We start from the raw sequence: 22,287 nt of genomic DNA, 5'->3' as shown, positions 1-22,287 counted from the left end.
CCGATCAGTAATAATCGCTATTTTATCGAAGATATACGGTTGTCGTATAATTTTCAAACGTTTTCTCATTCACCACGTTAACAATTTCGGGGTTGGCTTGCGCTTTCTATTATCTTGTTATAAACTTAAATTAACTTGATATCAATTCACACAAAAGCAGTACAAATCAAACTGTACATATTAAATGAATTAGAGCAAATATTAGTAAAAGTATAAAAGTTGTGCACATTGTAAGTCTTGCTCTCCGCTTGCTTCCACCTCGATCCTTTAACAGTTGCCGCACTTGACACCAGAGAGTGTAAACCAAACTTCAAAAGCTCAAGTAGAGATCGTCCTATTCAATCGTGTACCCAAAGTCGGTAGCCAAACGTTGATGGCGCTTTTGAATTTACTCGCCGAACGCCATGGATACGAGGCCCGTCGTGATAAACCCTCACCCATGGAGACTGTCATGCTGACACCGACTTTTGAAATAAGTGTCATCGAAGATATAATGGACAAAGGAGAGGGAACAACATATACAAAGCATGTGGCTTTCATTGATTTTGAGAAATTAAATTTACCTTGGCCCATTTATATCAATCTGGTACGACATCCAGTCGAGCGTCTAATTAGTTGGTTTTACTATGTGCGTGCTCCCTGGTACATTGCGGAACGTGTGCGGAACTTCCCCGGTCAATATAAAGTGCCCAGCATATCATGGTTGAAGAAATCTTTCGATACTTGTGTCCTAGAACACCATAAGGAATGCGTGTTTGCGCAAGGCGAGGAACATGGTCTGGGCGATCATCGTCGACAAATGCTATTTTTTTGTGGTCAAAATAGAGAGTTATGTATGTGAGTAATATTTCTTCGGAACTAAAACTTATTCGAATTAGTTTACACAATTGTTGTAGTAGCGGCTTGAAGTATTTCCCAATTTATTTTGAAGAGAAACGGAATTTAGACTGTTCCTATTTTACTATTACTACGTTTATGCTTCATTTCTACACGGTTATATTCTACATGGGTCAAGCCTATAAGCATAAATGGCAAATACTCTACTCGGGGTAAATTCTGAATTGAATTAAATTGAGGGCTGCCACGTATTAAAAATATGTCCGTATTTTGCAGATATAAGGGGTGTGCGGCATAAATCGGTTGAGAGGTGTTCGGGCAGAAATGCACGAGCAAAACCGACCACTGACCGATCCAAAAAACCGGTTTTTCTACGAAAACCAACTACCCACTCGTCGAAGTTTTTGCAAAAAACCGGTTTTCGCTACACTATCCGACTACCCATAGTGCCACGGGTGGGCCACAAAAAAACCTGTGCCAAAAAGTAACCAATAACCGGTTACTGTAGTACTTACTACACAGTACCTGGCGTTTTTAGCGAAAAATTGGCAATACGGGAACCCTGTATATGCAATTTGTCAAAACAATATACACCGGCACAAAAAATCAGCTGATTTGACGTTCAACTTAACTCTAGATCCGTTTATGCATCCGAGTTAACTCGTCAACATACGTAAAGAAAATATGTATATTCTATCCGAGTAGATCATTTAACTCGTGGTGAAAAAGTGTTTATGCATGTGGGTTGAACTTACCCGTGTATAATATAACCGAGTAGAAATGAAGCATAAACGTAGTATATATAGAACTCCATATGGTAATTTTTTAGGTAAAACTAAAGTAATTCTAAAATAATAAAGTCGACTTTCTTGAATGTTAGTTTTTTAGTAGCAAATTGAAAAAGTATTAAGATTTCAGTTTATAAAATCGGTGCTGTAAACTTAAGATAAAGGATTCGATAGAGACATATTACTTTTTTGTTTTTTATATTTTTCACTCATAGGCCATTCAATTCGTATCATGCAATGCAGCGGGCTAAAAGAAATGTTGAAAACCATTATGCGGTAATTGGTACTTGGGAAGAGACTAATATTACGCTGACAGTGCTGGAACATTACATACCGAAATTCTTTTCGGGAGCAACGGAGATATATTACCGTAATATTTTTTTCTTATTGCACACATACATATACAATTTTTCGAATACTAGATATAGAAATTGAAATGTATAGGAAGTCGAAATAACTCGACATAAGAATTTCCAATTTCGAAAATTTTCTGTGATAATTACATTTGATATAATTAGGATCCATTATCTCGATTTTATATTTTAATAATTATCTTTAAATCTTTTTGCTATAAAATTACTCCTGAGGCAGTTGGCCATTAGGGAGTATCCTATGAGGTATTAATTTTGAATTCAAATATTTCGAAAGCTAACATATACAATGCTTTAATACTTCCGCAAGCTTTTAGCACTTTGTTGCTACTTAGATCCACTATGCAAACTATATAAAATAGATAAGATCCAATATGAAAGATTTGTTTATAAATAGTCAACTGAAAATAAATTGTATGCTCATATTAATTATAATATAAGAACAACTTAAAAATTTTCGAAAGCTTACACAAACAGAGCTTGATTATTTCCGGAAGCTTTTACCACTTTGTTGCTCCTTAGATCCAATTTGTATGATTATCATGTAAGATGCAATGTGAAAGCTTTTGTTTATAAGTTCTCAGCAGAAAACAAATTTGTTCTTATTTGTTCAATACGTCTTATTTCACTTATCATTTCAAATTTCAGAGGCCAAGAATCGTCTACACCAAGTCAATAGGAATTCAATAAAACCGAGTGTTTCTCAGGAAGTTCGTGAAATATTGCACAAGAATTTAACAAATGAAATTGAATTTTATAATTTCTGTAAACAACGGCTTTATAAACAATATATTGCTATAAAATCATTGGATTTCGAAATATAAATTCGTTTCGAATGAATATTACTGTTTTAAGAAGATTACGTTCACTATTTTGATATGAGACTGTCATCAAGAAAGGAAGGAAATTTCTTTATAAATGTATACAATACTATTTATAAACTCGTGAGTGGCATACTACTGTATAATCTCTGTAATTTGTTTAAAAATATCTGAGACGTCTAAAAGTAAATTTATTACGACTTTATGAAAGTAAAAGTATTTGGTACCATGTCTTGCAATATTCCTGAGTTATGACGGCCGACAACTGATCTATATGTACTGTATATTTGAAACTGTCCAGCTCCTATATTCAAAATAGGAGTGAATTCATAAATTGTTTGACATGTGATAATCGCTAGTAATTATATATTGAACTATTATACTCAATAATGTTAAATAAGATTTTCTTCTTTTTTGTAATAAATAATTGTATTTTTTGAAACATATATGTTGATTTTTAATGCTCGGTAGGAAAAAATAGTTGAATTGTCGAAGTGATTTGTCAAACTTAAAGTATAGAATAAATATATTCGCACTCTTTGGGATCAATACGTGTATTTCTTAGACTGCCATATTTAACCTAAGCGGTTATGTTCATCTTTTATACATTTGTGCTACTAATCTCTTTTCAAGTCGATGATTTTCATGTAGTGGACACCCTGTTTCCAAAAGCTTTCTTTCATTATACTTCAGCTGCTTTTCTTCTTTGTTTTTGTCCATAATCGCTCGTAAGGCTATCAATGGTTGAGGTTCAAGTCGATATCATTATGGCAGCAAATTTGAAAATAAATAGTAAACAATTATTTGAAACCCCTTCTGAATGTCATTGCCAAAACTCAATCCTATAACAGCATACTCCGCGAAATGTACGCAGGCGACACATTCATAATGATAATATTAACAATATGAATAATGATATTATTGATGATGATGGGCATCAACGACATCAGCGACATCATGATGATCACCATAAACACAGGGAAGGTCATCTTCACCGGAACTTACATAGATCGCGACTACATGAAGAACATGCCAATAAATTTGAGAATTCTCATAATTACGATGATGATGATTCTGGCGACGCTCGTGAATCAGCCAGCGTAAATGCCGACAGCGAAAGTGAGGAGACCGAGGGAACTGCGGAGAATAGCTTGAACGCAAACGATGTGAATAATACCAAAAAAGCTGACATAGATTTGATAGTTTTCAATCGGGTCGCTAAGGTGGGTAGCCAATCGCTAATGCAACTGATGAAACGTTTGGGTAAACTTAACGGTTTCGGCACATCACGCGATAGCGGTAAACGCTACGAGACTGTTCTAATTGGACCACAGCGGCAACGCGAATTGGTAGCAGAGATATTGACAAAGCCGAAACCACATGCCTACAGTCAACATCTAGCCTATATAAATTTCACCCGCTTCCACTTACCCAAACCGATCTATATTAATTTGGTTCGTCATCCCATTGAACGTATTATAAGCTGGCATTATTATGTACGTGCCGAATGGTATTACAAAGACATGAAGGCTAAGTTGGGAGATAAAGCGCCACCAAGACCTTCGGATGAATTTATGAATATGGATTTGGATACTTGCGTAAAAACAAAAGATAAATACTGTCAGTTCAATCAGGATGAGATAACAAATCAATCCGGTGACCATCGTCGACAAACGCTATTCTTTTGCGGACAAAATAGAAAACTGTGCATGTAAGTAGCACACAAAAACATAAAAAGCTTTATTTTCAAAGAAGATTTTCTACGTTCACTGTCGCAGAGCAAGCAGCAGGCGTATGTGCATTAGGTCGGGTCGGCTGTTAAACTCTCTGTTTTGAAATCAGAATTCTGCTTTAATTAAACTTTAAATTTCTCTGTTAGGCGTGAATATATTTGCACTTTTTTGGAAACAGTTCTATGCTTTCAAGTCCAATATAAATACTATATGAGTCTACTCAAATAATTTTGGATCAAGAAATCTCTAAGTTTTACTTAACTTTTTTTAGAAATACTTATTTAATAACGAATTGTCCATCAGTGCTTTCTTGCCATCAATTTCTTACTGATTAACCCGAATGCGTTATGGAATAAGCATGATTTGGAATTGAACCATGGAATTTAATTATTCAAGAAATTATTTACAGATTTGTGTACTATGAAGCACTCCAATGCTCATGGAGACATTTCACTTACATTCATACATTCCTTTATTTTTCTAATTTAGCTATACACCGTTGAGTTAGTTTAATAATAGTCACTGTAATTTTGTACGTACTATTCTTCTCTTTTCGCTTTCGTTGTACGGTCTCCTTGTTGTTGTCGATTTTCATCGATGAAGTTTACCATGAAAACCAAAGTTATGATTAATTTTTGCGGTGATAATGATTTTGTGGTTACGAAGCTCTCACATTGTTAGCGTTTGAGGTTTAGTTAAATTTGGCGAATATTTTCATTATTTTGCCTCCCGTCCTAATGTACATACAAGCATTTTGCAGTGATTGTTAAGTCTTAAGTCTTAAGTGCATGCGGGAAACATAAATTGAAATCAGCTATTGTTCTTCTACACGATTAAAGGCCCTTTAACTCTGCTGCGGCAATGCAAAAAGCCAAGCGTACGGTGGAACAAGACTACGCGGTGGTCGGAACGTGGGAGGATACAAACATCACACTATCCGTACTGGAGCATTATATACCGAAATTTTTCAAACACGCGAAAGTCGTTTACTATAGTAAGAGGAATTATTTAAATTGTTCACGCTTTGTCAATCTTCAATACAATATCTCGATATTTCAGTGGGTAAAGAGCAATTATCGGTAGTGAATAGGAACCCCGTGAAACGGCCAGTGAGTCAGGAAACGCGTGATATCCTCAGCAAGAATTTCACCAATGAAATTGAGTTTTATGAGTTTTGCAAGCAGCGTCTGTATCTGCAATATAGTGCGATCAGTAATTTCGGCAAAGTAGATGACGATGACTATGTGTTGATACCAGAGCGCAGTGATGATGATGAGATATACGATGATGATTACTAACATACATATTTCACTAGTATTTTTATTTGTATGCATAAGTATAAGAAGTATAGTATTAATAAACAAAGGCTACACAAAGTATTTGGCATTCTATTAATTTTTCGGACTAAACTTTGCTCATACTTCTCCCAGCTCCGCTTAAGTATGGGCTATGAATGCTTCTGAGCTTCATATAAAATCATCAAAGCTTTATTTAGGCAAATATTTTTGAAAACCCCAATGTTCTGATTATTTAATATTCTCTTTTGCTGAAAAAAAACTCTGCACAGTTAGATTTGCTAATGCCAAAAAACTTGAATAACACACAATTTGCTGAGTCCAACTTACTTTTATTCAATCGTGTGCCGAAAGTTGGCAGCGAACAGCTGATTGAGCTTATTCGTCGGTTGAGTGTGCGCAATGACTTCGGTGTAAGTCGTGCGCCTTTTTCCGAACCTGTGCGGCAACGTCTTGACGAAGAGGAACAAGAGGAGCTAGCTAATCAGCTTTTAGAATATGGCGAACCCTACGCATATTCGATGCATGTGAATTATATTGACTTCAGACAATTCGATTTGCCACAACCGATTTATATCAACATGATACGTGATCCGGTGGAACGTGTTATCAGTTGGTTCTATTATAAGCGTGCACCTTGGACCGCTGTGCAAATGTATAAATTAATTAAGAAATTCCGCAAACCACAGTGGTATAAGAAAAGCTTCGAAGACTGTGTTGTGAATGGTGATCTTGAGTGTCGCTATGAGTTAGACTCCAAATTTCAAAGTTCCGTTGTGGATCATAAGCGACAAACATTATTCTTTTGTGGGCACAATCCAAATTGCGAGTACGTTTCTTTTTAATAGCCAGCTTTGAACCTACATACATAGTTAATATCCTTGCAGACCTTTCAATTCAAACGGTGCATTACAATTGGCTATGAAGCATGTAGAGCATGAATATGCTGTGGTTGGTTCGTGGGAGGATTTGAATATTACGTTAGAAGTACTCGAGCATTATATACCGCGATTTTTTCGAGGTGCAACGAAACTGTATTTTGGTAAATTGAATCTATGATCTTATCAAAAATGTATTAAATATCTCAACAACTTGGGAAAGTTAAAAGAAATGATTAGGGATGCCAATGTGTTAATTTAATTTTTTATGAATATGCATATGTATGTAGTAAGATTACTGATTCTTAAAAATATTATATATATTAGTTGAAAAAAACATTATTGAAATCTTAAACAATATATTCTTTAGTAAAGGCAAACGGACTATACTAATTTATGAATTTAGGAGTAATAAATATACCGGGAAATGGCTAATTTTGTATTAAAAAAAATCGCTTGAAACGTTTGGCATCCCTGATGCATTTTCACAAAATTAAATTTTTTTGCACACAGATTCGGGTCAAACATTTTTTGATTATTGAATATTTTCTATAGATGTTGAAAACGGAATGATATCAACGCCAATGAATGCCAATCCTTGGAAACCGACTATAAGCACACACATAAAGGAACTGATTAGAAAAAACTTCACGCGAGAATATGAGTTTTATAATTTTTGTAAACAACGGTTGTATAAGCAGTATTATGCGCTAAAAAAATTATATGGATACGATTGAAAGTCAAATAGCTGAAAGGGTTCACAATTTAGTGACTCACATGTTATAAATACTCAAAAAATTTATATAAATATATTAACTAATAATAAGTGATTTAACGGTGTTATTTTAAAACTATCAAGAAACCTAGCATAACAGACGGGAGTTTTTGGGGTTGCGTTTGACTTTTACTGTCTTCAAATTATAAGTTCTCTAAGAAAATTTCACAGAAAAATTAAACACAAATCAATGCATTGAAAGTAAACTAATCCAGTAATTTATATTTCTGAGCCTATTGCAGCTATTGGGTAATCCACTTGCACTCATTAGTAGTCATAACAGTGAATATGTTTGCCATTTGCTGCTATGTTGTAGAGCATTTTCAATTGCATTCCCTTTTTCCTTACAAACATGTACTCCGCATTTTTTGATGAGCGCTTTTGTAATTAAAATAATTATTGCGCTTTTAATTACTATATAAAACTATGAAAGTTGGAAACATTCCTAAATATATGCCAAATTTAAATAGCCGTAAAAGTTAATTACGAAAACTCATTCACTTTCATATATTGATCTGATCCACTCCAATGTATCATTGCTTATTCGTCTGCAGATAATTGCCTTTGGCTATTATGTAACAATGATTTTAAATATCACTGCTGTAGCGTAATAGTAGTAAAATCAATAATCGCAAAAGTTAACGATTTATTGTAATTACAAGCATTACATATATACACACGAGAGTATTTTTGAAATTGAGTAATTTATGATTATTACATTGTGATTGTTTTATAATGAATTCATTAAATGTGGAGGCAATGAAAATGAAAGCACCTCATGCATATAAGTAAATCTTTAAGTGATATTGTGGATCATGCGGTCAATGAGCCTATATTAACTATTATTACATGTTACGGTTATCTTAAATAGAGACAGGGGATACCTACATATGTGTGATTATTTCTTTATAATTACAATGCACTATGCAGTAAATTGCAGATTTTGCATTTGCGGAAAAAAATTGACATTCAGCCATATGTTTTTTTGATATTTTCTATACTAAACCAAATCTTTTCTTCAATAACCAAACAAACCAATAATAAATTTCAATAAATTTTACATTACTGCACCTCAAGCGCTCATAAAATATGAGTAGAAAAGTAGTTGCGCATTTCGTTTGGAATATCACCAATTCAAATTCGGTAAAGTGGGGATTCATTCAACATGTAGATTTGTTAATTTTGTTAACTTTTAATATAAACTTTTGTAAAATGTCAATGCCGAAATATTTGATGAAAATAATTTACTTTCCTAAATAAAATAATTTCAAGCTCAATGCGTTATCTCCACGGATGCTCAATAACACCGAAAAAGCAGAAATCGATATTTTGTTCTTTAATCGCTTAGAAAAGGTGGGCAGCCAGTCGATGAGCTCACTGTTGCGAAGTTTATCACGAATTAATAATTTCGTATATAACATAAGAGTGCGTGTAGGTGGCAAAATTATTGATACAATTGAAGACCAAAAAGATTTAGCCGATGAAATTTTCGACTACGGCGTGCCCAATGCATTTACAATGCATAGGAATTTTATAAATTTTACTCAGCTGGAAATGCCGAAACCGATTTACATAAATTTGGTTCGACATCCAATTGAGAAGGTCAAGAGCGCTTATTACTATTTGAGACATCCGTTTGTCTATAACAATCTCTTGTTAAGAAATCCGAATAAGAAGTTGCAAAGTTTCGAATTCTTCGATACTTCATTCAACGATTGTGTACGAGCCGGCGAAATACCCGAATGTATATTTGAACCACATATTCCATTTAACGGGGATTGGCGTCGTTTTTCGTTGCATTTCTGTGGAAATGATCCCAGTTGCAAGTACGTATACAGATTAAATGGGTGCAAAAATATATATTCTCAAATAATGTTATTGTATATTTTTTGGAAATTCTATAGGTTAATAAAATATATAAGTTTAAGTATACTCGCATATGTATGTCTTAACACATGTTAAGTGTTAACATAAAAATCGAAAATGTACTTTGAAATATTGGTGAAAGATCGAAAAATCGTTGATCTTATCTGCGGTTCTAGAAGATTTATCTAAAGTTAGCGAGTGAGCTCTAGTCTAGCTAAATTTTGCATAAGTATTACTTAGATATTTATAAATGATTATTCTGTTACAACCGCAAACTATAAATTGTATACTTGGGCGAAATTCCGAAGCACATAATTGTTTATAGCTATTAGCTCTGTATTTCGTAGATATGTAGGTATGTATATATAATATTTAGTAGTAGTCTATACACGTTAAAGTGTCAAATAAAGTAATAAGTACATTATGTAAGAGAATACGTAAATGCGGTTTTCATTATGTCAAATTCAATGAAAAAATCCCGTAAATTGACAATAGTAACATTTGGTTGTGCATGTGGTGCCACTGCATCGTAAAACTGTCAATTTTGATTATGTCGACACTGCACAAAATTTGATTGGTGGAACACAATTTTGACTCTATTCACCAGGTGGCCAATTCGGCTACAAACGGTTGTCATGAAATGCTTTGCAAATGGAGTGACAAGTGTGTTTATCGGCTCAACTAAGGCAACTGCCATTGAATTTGACGTTGTGAAAACTGCACATTAGGAAGTAAGTCGCAAAAATTACCGCAAAAATTTCTTGGTATTTGAGTATCACATTTTACTATTAACAAGACAACAATTGGTATGGTTACTTTAATTTCTATTATTTTAAAATCGCCACAAAAAAGCACCAACAACAAGTAGAAGTGCATTACATGGTATTGGCAGCATTTCATTTCAACTCAACTCTGACTATTTCTTCCCATTAACCCCCACATGTATGTACGTGAATTGCAATTATTGAAATGTAAACACATTTAACGGAATCAAAAATGTTTCCAAATTTTCTCCTAAAACAATCTTAAAGCTTTACACATTAAATGCGGATCAACTAAATAATACGAAAAAAGCCGAATTGGAGGTGCTTTTCTTTAATCGCCTAGAAAAGGTCGGTTCACAATCAATGTCCATGCTTCTGAATGTGCTCTCGAGGTTCCATAATTTTGAACCGTATCGTAATGCACCGTTAAAGTACACTAAAATGTTAACGGACGTTGATGAGCAACTTCAAATTGTTGAAGATATAATTGGCGAAAATAGACCACTCTCTTATGTAGAACATATAAATTGGATTAATTTCACCGAATTTGGTTATGGCAAACCGATTTATATCAATCTGGTACGGCATCCAATTGAGAAACTTGTAAGCGCTTACCATTATATACGACATCCGGCTGTTTTCGCCTACTACTTGCAAAACGGACATAAAATGGAAGAAAAGGAATATTTCGATACGAGTATCAACGATTGTATAAGACAAAAGCGTAAAGAATGTATATTCGATTCTGATAATCCATACAATGCAGATTGGCGTAGATTAGCTATGCATTTTTGTGGCAATATAGAGATATGCAAGTAAGTGAGAATTCTAAGAAATGCAGCCAAAACTCAGTACTCCGATCTCTTTCCGAAAACAGGTGTGATATTTCACTTTTCAGAAAACCACACATTTCAATATACGTATTACGAAAAAACTTGATAAAACTTACGTCATATAGAATTGTTAACGTATTTAAGCAGTACAATAATAACGAAATTTTCCCCAATATTCGGATTATCGCTTGCTCGGGGTATCGAGTTTCGGTTGTATTTACATATATGAAGTGTAATTTATTTTTGAATATTCGTAACGTAACGTAATTAAGTATTTTTTTAAGTTCTATCATTACGTATAGTATCTAAATATGTATGTATTTAAGTTCAGAACTTTTAAGAAGTCGTCTATGTAATAAGTAGTAGTAAAACAGTATTAAGTATAAAACAAAATTATATTGCAGGCAATTTAATTCTCAGACTGCCACTCAAATAGCTAAACGCAATATTGAAACCGAATATGCGGTAGTGGGTTCATGGGAGGACACAAATATAACACTATCAGTTTTGGAACACTACGTACCGAGATTTTTCCGCGATGCGACTAAAGTGTTTTACAGTAGGTTATTTGAGTGTGTTTGCATAACTCTGTTTCTAGAAGCATGTCAAATTATGTCTATTTCATCAAATCGGTTAATAACTAAATTTTATAAAATAACTACATTTTTGAGAAAATATATAAAAGTTTCTTTTAAGATGGAATTTCAATTTTTAATGGAATTAACATCTCTTTTATATCTTTTCTAATTTGACACGCTTCTAGATTCGAATAACTGTGTTCCAACACACACACTAAAGAGCGAACACAATTTTCTAAAATCTCGCCTTTCTCTCGACTAGGTGACCCAAAACGTTTTCACAAAAATGCCACACCGCACAAGAACGAATTGGATCCGGATATTGAAGAACAATTGAAAGTACAGTTTTCTTTCGAAATTGAATTGTATAACTTTTGCAAGCAACGCCTGTATAAGCAATATATTGCCATTAAAAAGGATGAATTGATGAAACAATTCAATTAGTCTTACAGATATATGCTAGTTTAATGACACTTTCATACACCAATTCATAAAAATTAATGTACAAATTAAAATAAACTCAAGATACCTGCAAATGTGCAAATTTTTAACAAATACTACCACACTCATCTTTCAATTTGAATAATTTTTGGTTATACCGACTTAAATTAAAAGAAAATAAACTCTTTAGTCAAAGTGCGCTCTCTTCTGTATAAACTATGCTCCAGAACTTTGCTTGAAAGTCTATCAAAATTAAGTTTTTCCTGATTATTTCTCATAAGAATCTACGATCCGTCATAGTTCTGTTGGATCCAAGAGAAACAAAATTGATTATATAAATGTTCTAAAGGTTAACGATACTCTTATTGTTCGCGATTAAAGTTATCAGGAGTTAGATTTTCTAAAAAAAGAAGATTTTGAATGAAATTTTTAGTGGTTAAATGTTATACCGAAAATGCTGACATTCTAGCAATTACTTATGGGCAAAGTGTATTCAACAAAGTGAACTAAGTATTTGACATACCCGCTTTTGACAATACAATAGTAAACAATTCATGTATTTGTTTACATTAACCCGTCTTTTTTAACTTTAACAATATAATATATATTGATAAAATTGTTTGCAATTTGTCAGTTGGAGCACAAAACCTTAGTAAATTGCTTCCATGAGTTGTTTTGCCTAAGCAGAAAGTATTCGGCATTTTCCTTTATTCATTTAAAATTTTTTTTTTGGTTTGAAATTTGTTTACTTTTGAATTTCAAAATTTGAATTTTTGAATAAATGTATGGGTTAAATCAATGGCAACAAACATGTCGAATTCGGGTAAAAAAAATGAAATGTCATATACCTGGTTCACTTTGTTGAATACACTTTGCTTTTGGGATAACGCGGAACTTCCTTCCATGCATACGAGTATCAGTATTCTTAATAGGAAAAGAGGGTTCTTTAAAATTTATGTTTTAAAAATTTAAAGATACGTCTTTTAAAATAATACGATATTTTTGTTTTGAATTTAACAGTTAATTCTTTTTGGATCTCTCTTTTGTGCGCTTTTCCCAATTTCTCTTAATTTTTGACAAATAATTATATTTCTTAAATAGTTACTTATCCCAAATATTTAAATAAAATTAATTATTTGTGAATTTTTGGTGGCAGACAAAATGTTAAATCAAATTTCTAATAATATCTGGGTGCTGTTGAATATATGCATATTCAGAATTACCTTTTCTTCAAATTAGCTCTCTCCCTAAATGTGGGTATTTTTCATTTCACTTACTCCTAACTGTACCTACCTACATTTGTAGTACTCGTGTGCCGCTTCATCATTCATGACATAGCAATATTCGCAAATATATGTATGTACTTATTTCTCAGAAATAACACTTTTAAAAAACACTGAATCCCAATGTTGCTTCACAGATTTTCAAATTGAATACACACGATTTGAATAACACCGTTAAGTCCGATATAGATGTTCTTGTATTCAATCGTGTGCCCAAAACTGGTAGCATACAAATGATTGAGCTAATGCGCAAACTGGGAAAAGTACACAATTTTGAGGTTGAGGTCGATCCGCAGAAAGGCGGTATACGCACCCTGCTCGACGAATACGAAGAGAAAGAATTAGTTGAGAATATTGCAAGCTTAGAGGACGGCAGTGTCTTTGTTAGCCATGTGAATTATTTAGACTTTCCCAAATATGGTGAATCACGACCAATTTATGTGAATATGGTGCGCGATCCGGTGGAGCGTGTGATTAGTTGGTACTACTATATCAGATCACCCTGGATATTTGTACCGAATCGACGTAAGAGTAATAGGGAAATGCCAAACCCAAAATGGGTGAATACGGAGTTCGATCAGTGCGTGTTGAGTGGAGAGAAAGTGTGCAAGTACATTGAGGGTTCGGGTATGGAGCAAGTTGGAGATCATCGCCGTCAAACGTTATTCTTTTGCGGACACAATGAGCGCAGATGCACGTGAGTAATGCTGGATTGAGCTGTTGGGAAAGTAAAACGAAAATTAACACAAATTCTTGTTATTTAATACTACAGTCCATTTAATACTAAATTACCACTGCAAGTAGCTATGCAAAATGTGGAGAAAGAATACGCCGTGGTGGGCACATGGGAGGACACGAATGTGACATTGACTGTTTTGGAAAATTACATACCGTCATATTTCCGCGGCGCTAAAAATATGTACTATAGTGAGTAAATGAAGGTTTAAAAAATTTGAAATACTTTCATATTTGGCGTTTTTACAGTGGGTCTGTACAAGGACATCCAGAATCATAATCCGATGAAACCACACATTAGTGAAGACATCAAGAATATGGTGCGTAAAAATTTTACACGTGAAATTGAATTCTATCAATTTTGCCGTCAACGTCTTCATAAGCAATACATAGCCCTCAAATTGGATGAACTTAAGCGCATTGATAAAGATTTGCAGCGACCACGTGATTTAGCGCCGCACAAATTGAAAAGGCATTGATAATGTCACATTAGATTAATTTGTATACAAGTATATTATATATTTCAATATTTATTGAGAACAATAAATCGCATTTTATTTTTCTGGTTTGGGGACCCTTATTTTTATTGCACTTTTGTAAACCTGCACTAAGTGTATAAATTCGGTTATCGGTCGTTCAAATTCAATTTATAAATATGTATAGCACAGTTTATTTTTTTCTAAATATGATCAAACTCCTTTGGGGTCATGTTTGTAACTCCAGTCGAAAACTTATTCTTCTATTCGAATTAAGAATTTACCTCGACTATTCTGTAAAACCAGAATTTTTGATTGTTAAACTTAAAATATAAAGAAGGTAGGGCTGTAAGAGATCATATTCCAAGAGTAGTCTTTTGTGTATGTTTTTTGTGTTACTGTCTGGAACAGTATCTGTTTATGGAATTTACGTCGGTAGACCAGAAACAAATTGACATCAATAATAAAGCTAAGATTTAACAAAAATAGAAAATCCAAAGGTCTATTGAAATCGTAACATTTTATTTATAAATTTATTTTTTTTTTAATACGAACGTTTAGTAAAATTTAGTTTATGAAATTTTCTACATTTACTTTTCCTCTAACAAAATTTCTAATAATGGAATGGGGTAAATGAGATGATGCAAAACATCCTTTTAGTTCTTTTTCACCTGCTCACTTCCTACTTTTATGCATGTATACTGTATATATATACTTAGACAGTAGTTTTTCTATTTCATCACCGAACTCGATGGTTAATGCGTGCGGTAGTTCATCGCTAATACATACAGTCCTAGAAACATTCTTCAACGAATGTCCAAACTTTTTTCTATAGTTAAACAAATTAAGTGCAGAACGTTTGAATAATACGCGCAAAGCGGAGATTGACGTTATCTTCTTCAATCGCTGTGCCAAAGTTGGTAGCGAATCGCTACTTGAGCTGTTCAACAAAATGGAAGATTTCAACAACCTGATTATTGAACGTGATGGTCTGCATAGACCCACCAAACGTCAGCTGAATAGAGAAGAACAGGTTGAATTGGCCGAAACAGTATCTGGATTTGTTGAGGGTTCGGTATATATAGAGCACGTGAATTGGCTTGATTTCGAAGCATTCGATTTGCCAAAACCGATCTACATAAATTTAGTGCGTGATCCAGTGGAACGTGTAATCAGTTGGTATTTTTATGCACGCGGTGCTTATAAGAATGCCATTGAGTATCGCAAGGCTCCCAATAAACCAATGAGACCAGCGCAGTGGTATAAAAAGGATTTCAACGAATGCGTACGTAGCGGTGATCCAGAGTGTCAATATGTACCGTTCACCGTCAAGGATTCCATTGGGAATTTCAAAAGGCAAAGCCTCTTTTTCTGCGGCCATCACGATGATTGCATGTAAGCCAAAATCGAATAACTGTGATTCTGGATACACTCGTATTTTGGAATTGCCAGTTATTTTGTTTATGTTAATTTCTATATATTATTTTGTTAGACCTTTCAATTCACCGGCAGCTGTGCAAATGGCTAAGGAGCATGTCGAACGCGATTATGCTGTGGTTGGATCTTGGGAGGACACCAATATAACACTAACTGTGTTTGAGAAGTACATACCACGTTTCTTTCAAGGTGCAAAAGTTCTATTTGAGAGTAAGTCGTACTTGAACTTCAATAAACTATTTGGTTTATATTTGATTCTTCGCTTTTCAGTACATAATGGAGAAATAACAAATCGGAATAAAAATCACCGAAAGCCAAAAATAGACGCGGATGTCAAAGAAATGATACGCAAAAACTTCACCAACGAGTACGATTTCTATTACTTCTGCAAACAACGTCTCTACAAACAATACCTGGCTGTTAGCCTTAAAGACATTGAGGGCATGGCGAATTATAATTAATTTTATTTAGCTTTAATAAATACCTAAAAAAGGAAAAATAAAAATTACTTTTCGTTTAATGTTGTTATTTTTGTTTGAATATCATTCGGAGGAGAAAATCAGACTATATTGACCAGCTTGAGGCAATATTAAATTAAATATGTCGTTTACAAGCAGAATTTCTCTGATGGTGGATGACTTATATTATGGGTTTTATGACTTCCCTTACGTTTCTATAACTCGCAAATTTATTTTCTTCGTTTTTAAGATCCATTAGCAAATTGTATTGATTTGCTTAGATTCTTGACCAGATTTGTAGTGACTGTGGACTACAAATATAGAATTTTCGGGTAGAAAAATTAGTAAAGATTTAATTGAATGAGAGAATTCAGATACTGATACATATTCATTTTTTATGATCTTATTCATTGATAAGTATCGATTACGGCATTTCGAAGGTTACCAGAGCCAGTGACCCTGTGTTTCAAAGGTATTGGGCATCTGTTCCACAACACAATGTGTTTGTTTAATGTTTATCTAATATAATATCTAAAAACATGTTGTTCATGGTCTATATATGTGTTTTCATTTCATTGAAGATCGCTAATAAGTCAGTAAATCATGTCGTAAATAATAAATAATTTGTGTTCACAACTTTTTTTTTAAATACTCCATAATTTTGAGAGATCATATAGATACAGGACACTTCGAAAAGAAGCATCTAAAGCAAATTTGTACAATCTTATAATCTATGGTCACATACATATTGTTTCAACACTTAAATTAGCTGCATTCCTTGAGCACCACATCTCTGAACAACACAAGAAAAGCGGATATGGACATATTGTTTTTTAATCGCTGTGCAAAAGTGGGCAGCGAGTCGATGATTCAACTATTAGGAAATTTGGAAAAAATGAATGAGTTCAAGCTCGATCACCTTGGTCCACATAAAGGCGCCAAACGTAATCTCAATCCGAAAGAACAAGAGCGAGTTGCCCATTACGTTTTTCGTTTGGGTGCCGGTTCAGCTTATGTTGAACATATCGCGTGGATAGACTTCTACAACTTTGGTTTGCCAAAGCCAATCTATATAAATTTAGTACGCGATCCAGTCGAACGAGTAATCAGCTGGTATTTCTACTCACGTAACTCGTACAAAAACGCTATCATGTTTCGCAAACTCCCAAATACACATCTAAATTCGGCTGTTTGGTTTAAAAAGGACTATAATGAATGTGTACGCAGCGGAGATCCTGAATGTCAATATGTACCATACACATTTGTGGATCCCACCGCGAATTTCAAAAGACAGTCGTTGTTCTTTTGTGGTCAGAATTTAGATTGCATGTAAGTATATATAATAATATTTCTAGCAACAAGAATCCTTCCATGACGGCAATTTATTTACTGATTCAATTGTTGTTAAGACCCTTCGATTCTCCATATGCCATACAGCTAGCTAAGGATCGTGTGGAACGTGAATACGCCGTTGTCGGTTCTTGGGAGGAAACGAATGTTACATTAACGGTGCTAGAGAATTATATTCCACGTTTCTTCCGCGGTGCGATGAACGTATATTACTGTAATTTTCCGTTTGTTTACTTATTTCGCTATATTATTGTATATTAATTGCATTTAATTTTTTATTCAGTAAATAAGGCGACTCTCGAAAATCGCAATCGTAATAATCGGAAACCATACGTGGCTGAGGATGTGAAGCAAATGATACGAAAGAATTTTACAAATGAATATGATTTTTATTACTTTTGCAAGCAGCGACTTTTCAAACAATATCTAGCGCTTAATCATAAGGAGTTTCCGATTAATTAAAATTATATTAAAGCTAAGTCGAATTTCGTTATAGCAAATAAAACAATGTTTAACATTTGTATTTGGTTTTATTTTATTCATATAATACACAGTGGAAACCAAAAGTTGTAAGTAAAAAAAAATAGCATTCACTTCAATAAGGTCGGTCTTAATATACTAGCTTTCTGTGGTCCTCTCAAAACAGGCTAGGTTTGACTGTTATTGTTAAAAAAACTAAGAAAGTACTTTCGTCTGATATGAAATCTGACAGATTTTTGAGTGAACTAAGATTGTAGGAGTAATCTGGACCAATTCTTAAACGAATTCCAAAAACAAATTTGTGAAGGAAACTGGATAACCGCAATGTGTTCGGTACTAAGTAATCTAACGGCTGGGTAAGCATTAAACTGAGTGTGGAGGCATCTCTCCTCTCTTTGAAGCCTTTTAAGTATTAATTATATTCTGTAATGATTTTTAGAATGTATGGTATAAATATTTTATGCAAGTTGATTTGAAAGTTTTTTTAACTTTCTTGACACCATGAAATGAATAAAATAAACTACTTCTCCGAACATTTTGTTCACTTATTTAAAACACCTATTAATACAACATTTTATATACACAGATGCAATCATTAAACGCACTAGAGCTGAACAACACGAGAAAAGCCGAATTGGGTATAGTTTTCTTTAATCGCGTACCAAAAGTTGGCAGTCAAACATTTATGGAACTTTTACGTCGCCTATCGGAGCGGAATAATTTTCAGTTTCATCGTGATGCGGTGCAAAAGGTCGAAACCATACGTCTGGCCGATGATCAGCAACAAGAGTTGGCCGAAGTGATAAGTGATTTACCCGAACCATCTGTTTTCATAAAACACGTATGCTATACGAATTTTACCAAATACAATTTGCCCATGCCGATTTACGTGAATGTCGTAAGAGATCCCATTGAACGTGTGATTAGTTGGTTTTACTATGTACGTGCTCCCTGGTACTTTGTCGAACGTAAAGCTGCATTTCCCGACTTACCGCTACCGCATCCAGCATGGTTGAAAAAAGATTTCGAGACTTGTGTACTATCTGGCGATCAGGAGTGCACTTATACGCAGGGTGTGACCGTGGAAGGTATAGGTGATCATCGGCGGCAGAGTCTCTTCTTCTGCGGTCATGCTTATGAATGCACGTGAGTACAAAAGCAGTGATATAACTGTCAATAATTAATATAAAATATTATAAATTAAATTTACAGCCCCTTTAATACGATAGGCGCTTTGGAGCGCGCGAAGTTCGCTGTTGAGAGTCAATATGCTGTTGTTGGTGTTCTGGAGGATATGAATACGACTTTATCTGTATTTGAGAAATATGTACCACGTTTCTTTGAAGGGGTTCGAGATATTTACCAAAGTACGTACAAAACTACTGTTTCATTTATATTTTTCGAGGTGAATGATTTGAAGGCTTAAAGAAATAAATCTATGTGTATTTGGAAGACTACTGAAGTCAGCGTGGGTTGTGATAACCGCCAAAATTTGGTGGCAATATTAATACATGTGTTCAAGGAAATAATTGATTATAGGGAGGATTCCGGTTGAAGAAGCGAAAGCTTATGTTGTATATCCCATTTTAGGATAAAAGACAACGTCAACGTTATCAAAGTCGAAAATAATATATAAAGTTTACGGATCTAACGCCGTTATATTGTAGTGCGGTCACCGCAAATTGAGACAACATGAGGATTGTTAAAAAAGTGTTTATGAATAGTAATAAAAGTTCGTAAACAATTCAGAACAGTTCCAGAGTTTTATAAAACACCATTAAAGCTAAACGTTTTTTTTTAAATCATGAAATGTACTTATATTATTTCACACTATGTTAAAATCAATTTTTTTTATTTATTTCCATAGGTAGCGCCGAGTATTTAACGAAGATCAATAAGAATAACTTCAAACCGCCAGTGAGTGAGAAGGTGAAAAATATTGTGCGACATAATTTCACAAACGAAATCGAATTCTATCAGTTCTGCTTACAACGGCTGCACAAACAGTACCTGGCCACGCATATACCACAGAAAATTTTGGCACCTTAAAAATCGTTCTCGCATCGGTGGATTGTTGTTATTGCATTGTTGTACAATAATTGCTGTGCATGGCTAAATGTCAGATTTCCAGTGAGATTTCGCAGATACACAAAGAGCAAAACTTGATCAACTTATTTGTACATAGCTGGATAATAAATTATAATTCTTATTATTTTGTTTTTATTTAATTAACCAGTATTATAGTGATTTTAGTACGAAATTGCAGTTACATATTATTAATTTTTGTTGAAATAAAAACATGTATGTCATATTAAGTGCACGAACATAGATCTTTGGGTATTTGGCAAAATAATTTATTTAAATTTTACAAGTTTCTGTTTGAGTACAAATCATTTAATTTTTCATAGAAACATTGAATATTTAAAGAGATTTAAGAAAGATTTACAGCTTGATTGCATAAAAGTGTCAAGTCGAGTTAAGTTGTTTTGTCAAACACCCACAGATATGTACGTAAAGGAATCTAAAGCCAACACACACTCATACAAATTACTTCCACACACATACGTATGTAGTTTTACATGCATACACATATACATAACACATGTACATATACATATATATGCAAGTAAAATGCAAAAAAAAATACAAACAAAATTGATGCGAAATTTCTAGTCAATCACTGATGAATGTGTGTATGTACAAGTGCATATATGTACATCTATTGGTACCAATTGAAAATACTCGTAAATGGATTAGTTGACCATTTGAAACATATATATTTATATGAGAGATTTTACTCGATAGCTTAACTCATGAAAAGTGCACAGCTTTCATTACTGTTGTGGTTAAACACAAATTACATGCATATCTAGATTTGTGCGGATTCAAAAGTCAATATGTACATATGTTCATGTGTGTGTGTGTATGAAAATTATCTCTGTAAAAGCAAGAAGAATAAACACTTACAGATTATATTATTTAGATTGAGGCTAACACATATGCATGTTTATCTATATATGTATGTGTGTATGAGTGTAAAGTTCAATTAAGATAAAGTTAGCAGAACAATAACTTCAATTATTAAAAAAAAATCATAAAATGAAAATTATGCCGAAAAGTGCATTCAGAATATATTTCGAGAGTAAATATTTTATTTTCCTTTACGCAAATAAAAATTGTTTTAACGCACAAACTATTTAAAATTATTACTACAAGTATACATATATCATAAAATTACGAAAAATCATTAAAAACCACTTATATACTCAACAAGACTTTGTCTTGCAACACGTAGTGTGTGTGCGTTACATTAATTTATATTATTTACTATTATTTATGTAATTATTTCCAGCTAAAATAACGATCAATACACGTATTCTTTAATTTGTTGAGCGCTATCGGCTGACATGGCACATTTGTAAATTTTGTATTGTAATTCCTGCTTCTTTATGTTACTTAATAATCAAATTAATTAAATGCTGTTATATTATTGTATTTTAAATCAATGGACTTTCATTGAATGAATAGTGAGGTGAGTGCTTTTTTATTATCAACTTTATAAACAGCATTCGTTATTTGGCGATTTACCATATGCGGCGTGCAATGTGCAAGTAGTATAATCGGATTTTTGCACTAATTAATTACAATATTCAATTAAAAGTTACAACGGTACAAAATGTCGAAACAAGTTTAGTTTAATAAAAGAGGTCACGGTCATTTCCGTAAGTAGGCTAGATTTATAATTATTTCCACCAATGATATCAGATATAAATATGGTTTATTTGATTATCGTCCATCACAATAAGTTTGTAATTTCCGCACCATATTTGGTAAATATTTATAATCTCGCAACACAAATTGCTAAGAGAGTATTATAGTTTTGTTCACATAACGGTTGTTTGTAAGTCATAAAACTAAAAGAGTTAGATATAGGGTTATATATATCAAAATGATCATGGTGACGAGACGAGTCAAAATCCGAATGTCTGTCTGTTCGTCCGTCCGTCCGTGCAAGGGATAACTTGAGTAAAAATTGAGATATCTTAATGAAACTTGGAACACATGTTCCTTGGGACTGTGAGAGTGTT

General features: G+C 33.5%; 2 protein-coding genes across 10 annotated transcripts in view; both read left to right on the top strand.

Moving 5' to 3' along the window:
- Positions 1–21,701, top strand: part of LOC105212724 (heparan sulfate 2-O-sulfotransferase pipe) — a 33,279-nt gene extending 11,578 nt beyond the window's left edge. Inside the window, exons 4-6 of one of the 9 annotated variants that reach the window (XM_029040576.2) lie at positions 18,786–19,345; positions 19,412–19,566; positions 20,067–21,701. In XM_029040576.2, coding sequence (XP_028896409.1) covers positions 18,786–19,345; positions 19,412–19,566; positions 20,067–20,248 — 897 coding nt within the window. In that variant the 3' untranslated portion in view covers positions 20,249–21,701. Of the gene's footprint in view, positions 1–274; positions 838–1,840; positions 1,996–2,644; positions 3,182–3,668; positions 4,529–5,389; positions 5,545–5,609; positions 6,058–6,117; positions 6,762–8,770; positions 9,325–10,395; positions 10,944–11,365; positions 11,521–11,801; positions 12,165–13,400; positions 13,961–14,035; positions 14,191–14,247; positions 14,553–15,309; positions 15,870–15,966; positions 16,122–16,181; positions 16,432–17,138; positions 17,699–17,778; positions 17,934–18,002; positions 18,197–18,785; positions 19,346–19,411; positions 19,567–20,066 lie in introns of those variants that run through there. The other 8 variants (XM_054230217.1, XM_011184928.3, XM_011184919.3 and 5 more) reach the window with 8 other exon arrangements.
- LOC128921806 (heparan sulfate 2-O-sulfotransferase pipe-like) lies at positions 6,753–7,509 on the top strand. Its single transcript, XM_054230221.1, has 2 exons — positions 6,753–6,887; positions 7,279–7,509. The coding sequence occupies exons 1-2, from the start codon at positions 6,767–6,769 to the stop codon at positions 7,458–7,460; spliced, it is 303 nt and encodes a 100-aa protein (XP_054086196.1). The 5' UTR covers positions 6,753–6,766; the 3' UTR covers positions 7,461–7,509.
- Positions 21,702–22,287: the final 586 nt, after the last annotated feature.

Source organism: Zeugodacus cucurbitae, chromosome 4, assembly GCF_028554725.1.
Source record: "Zeugodacus cucurbitae isolate PBARC_wt_2022May chromosome 4, idZeuCucr1.2, whole genome shotgun sequence".
Lineage (NCBI taxonomy): Eukaryota > Metazoa > Arthropoda > Insecta > Diptera > Tephritidae > Zeugodacus > Zeugodacus cucurbitae.
The sequence above is the reverse complement of the archived record's forward strand: the minus strand, read 5'-3'. Positions and strand labels throughout refer to the sequence as shown.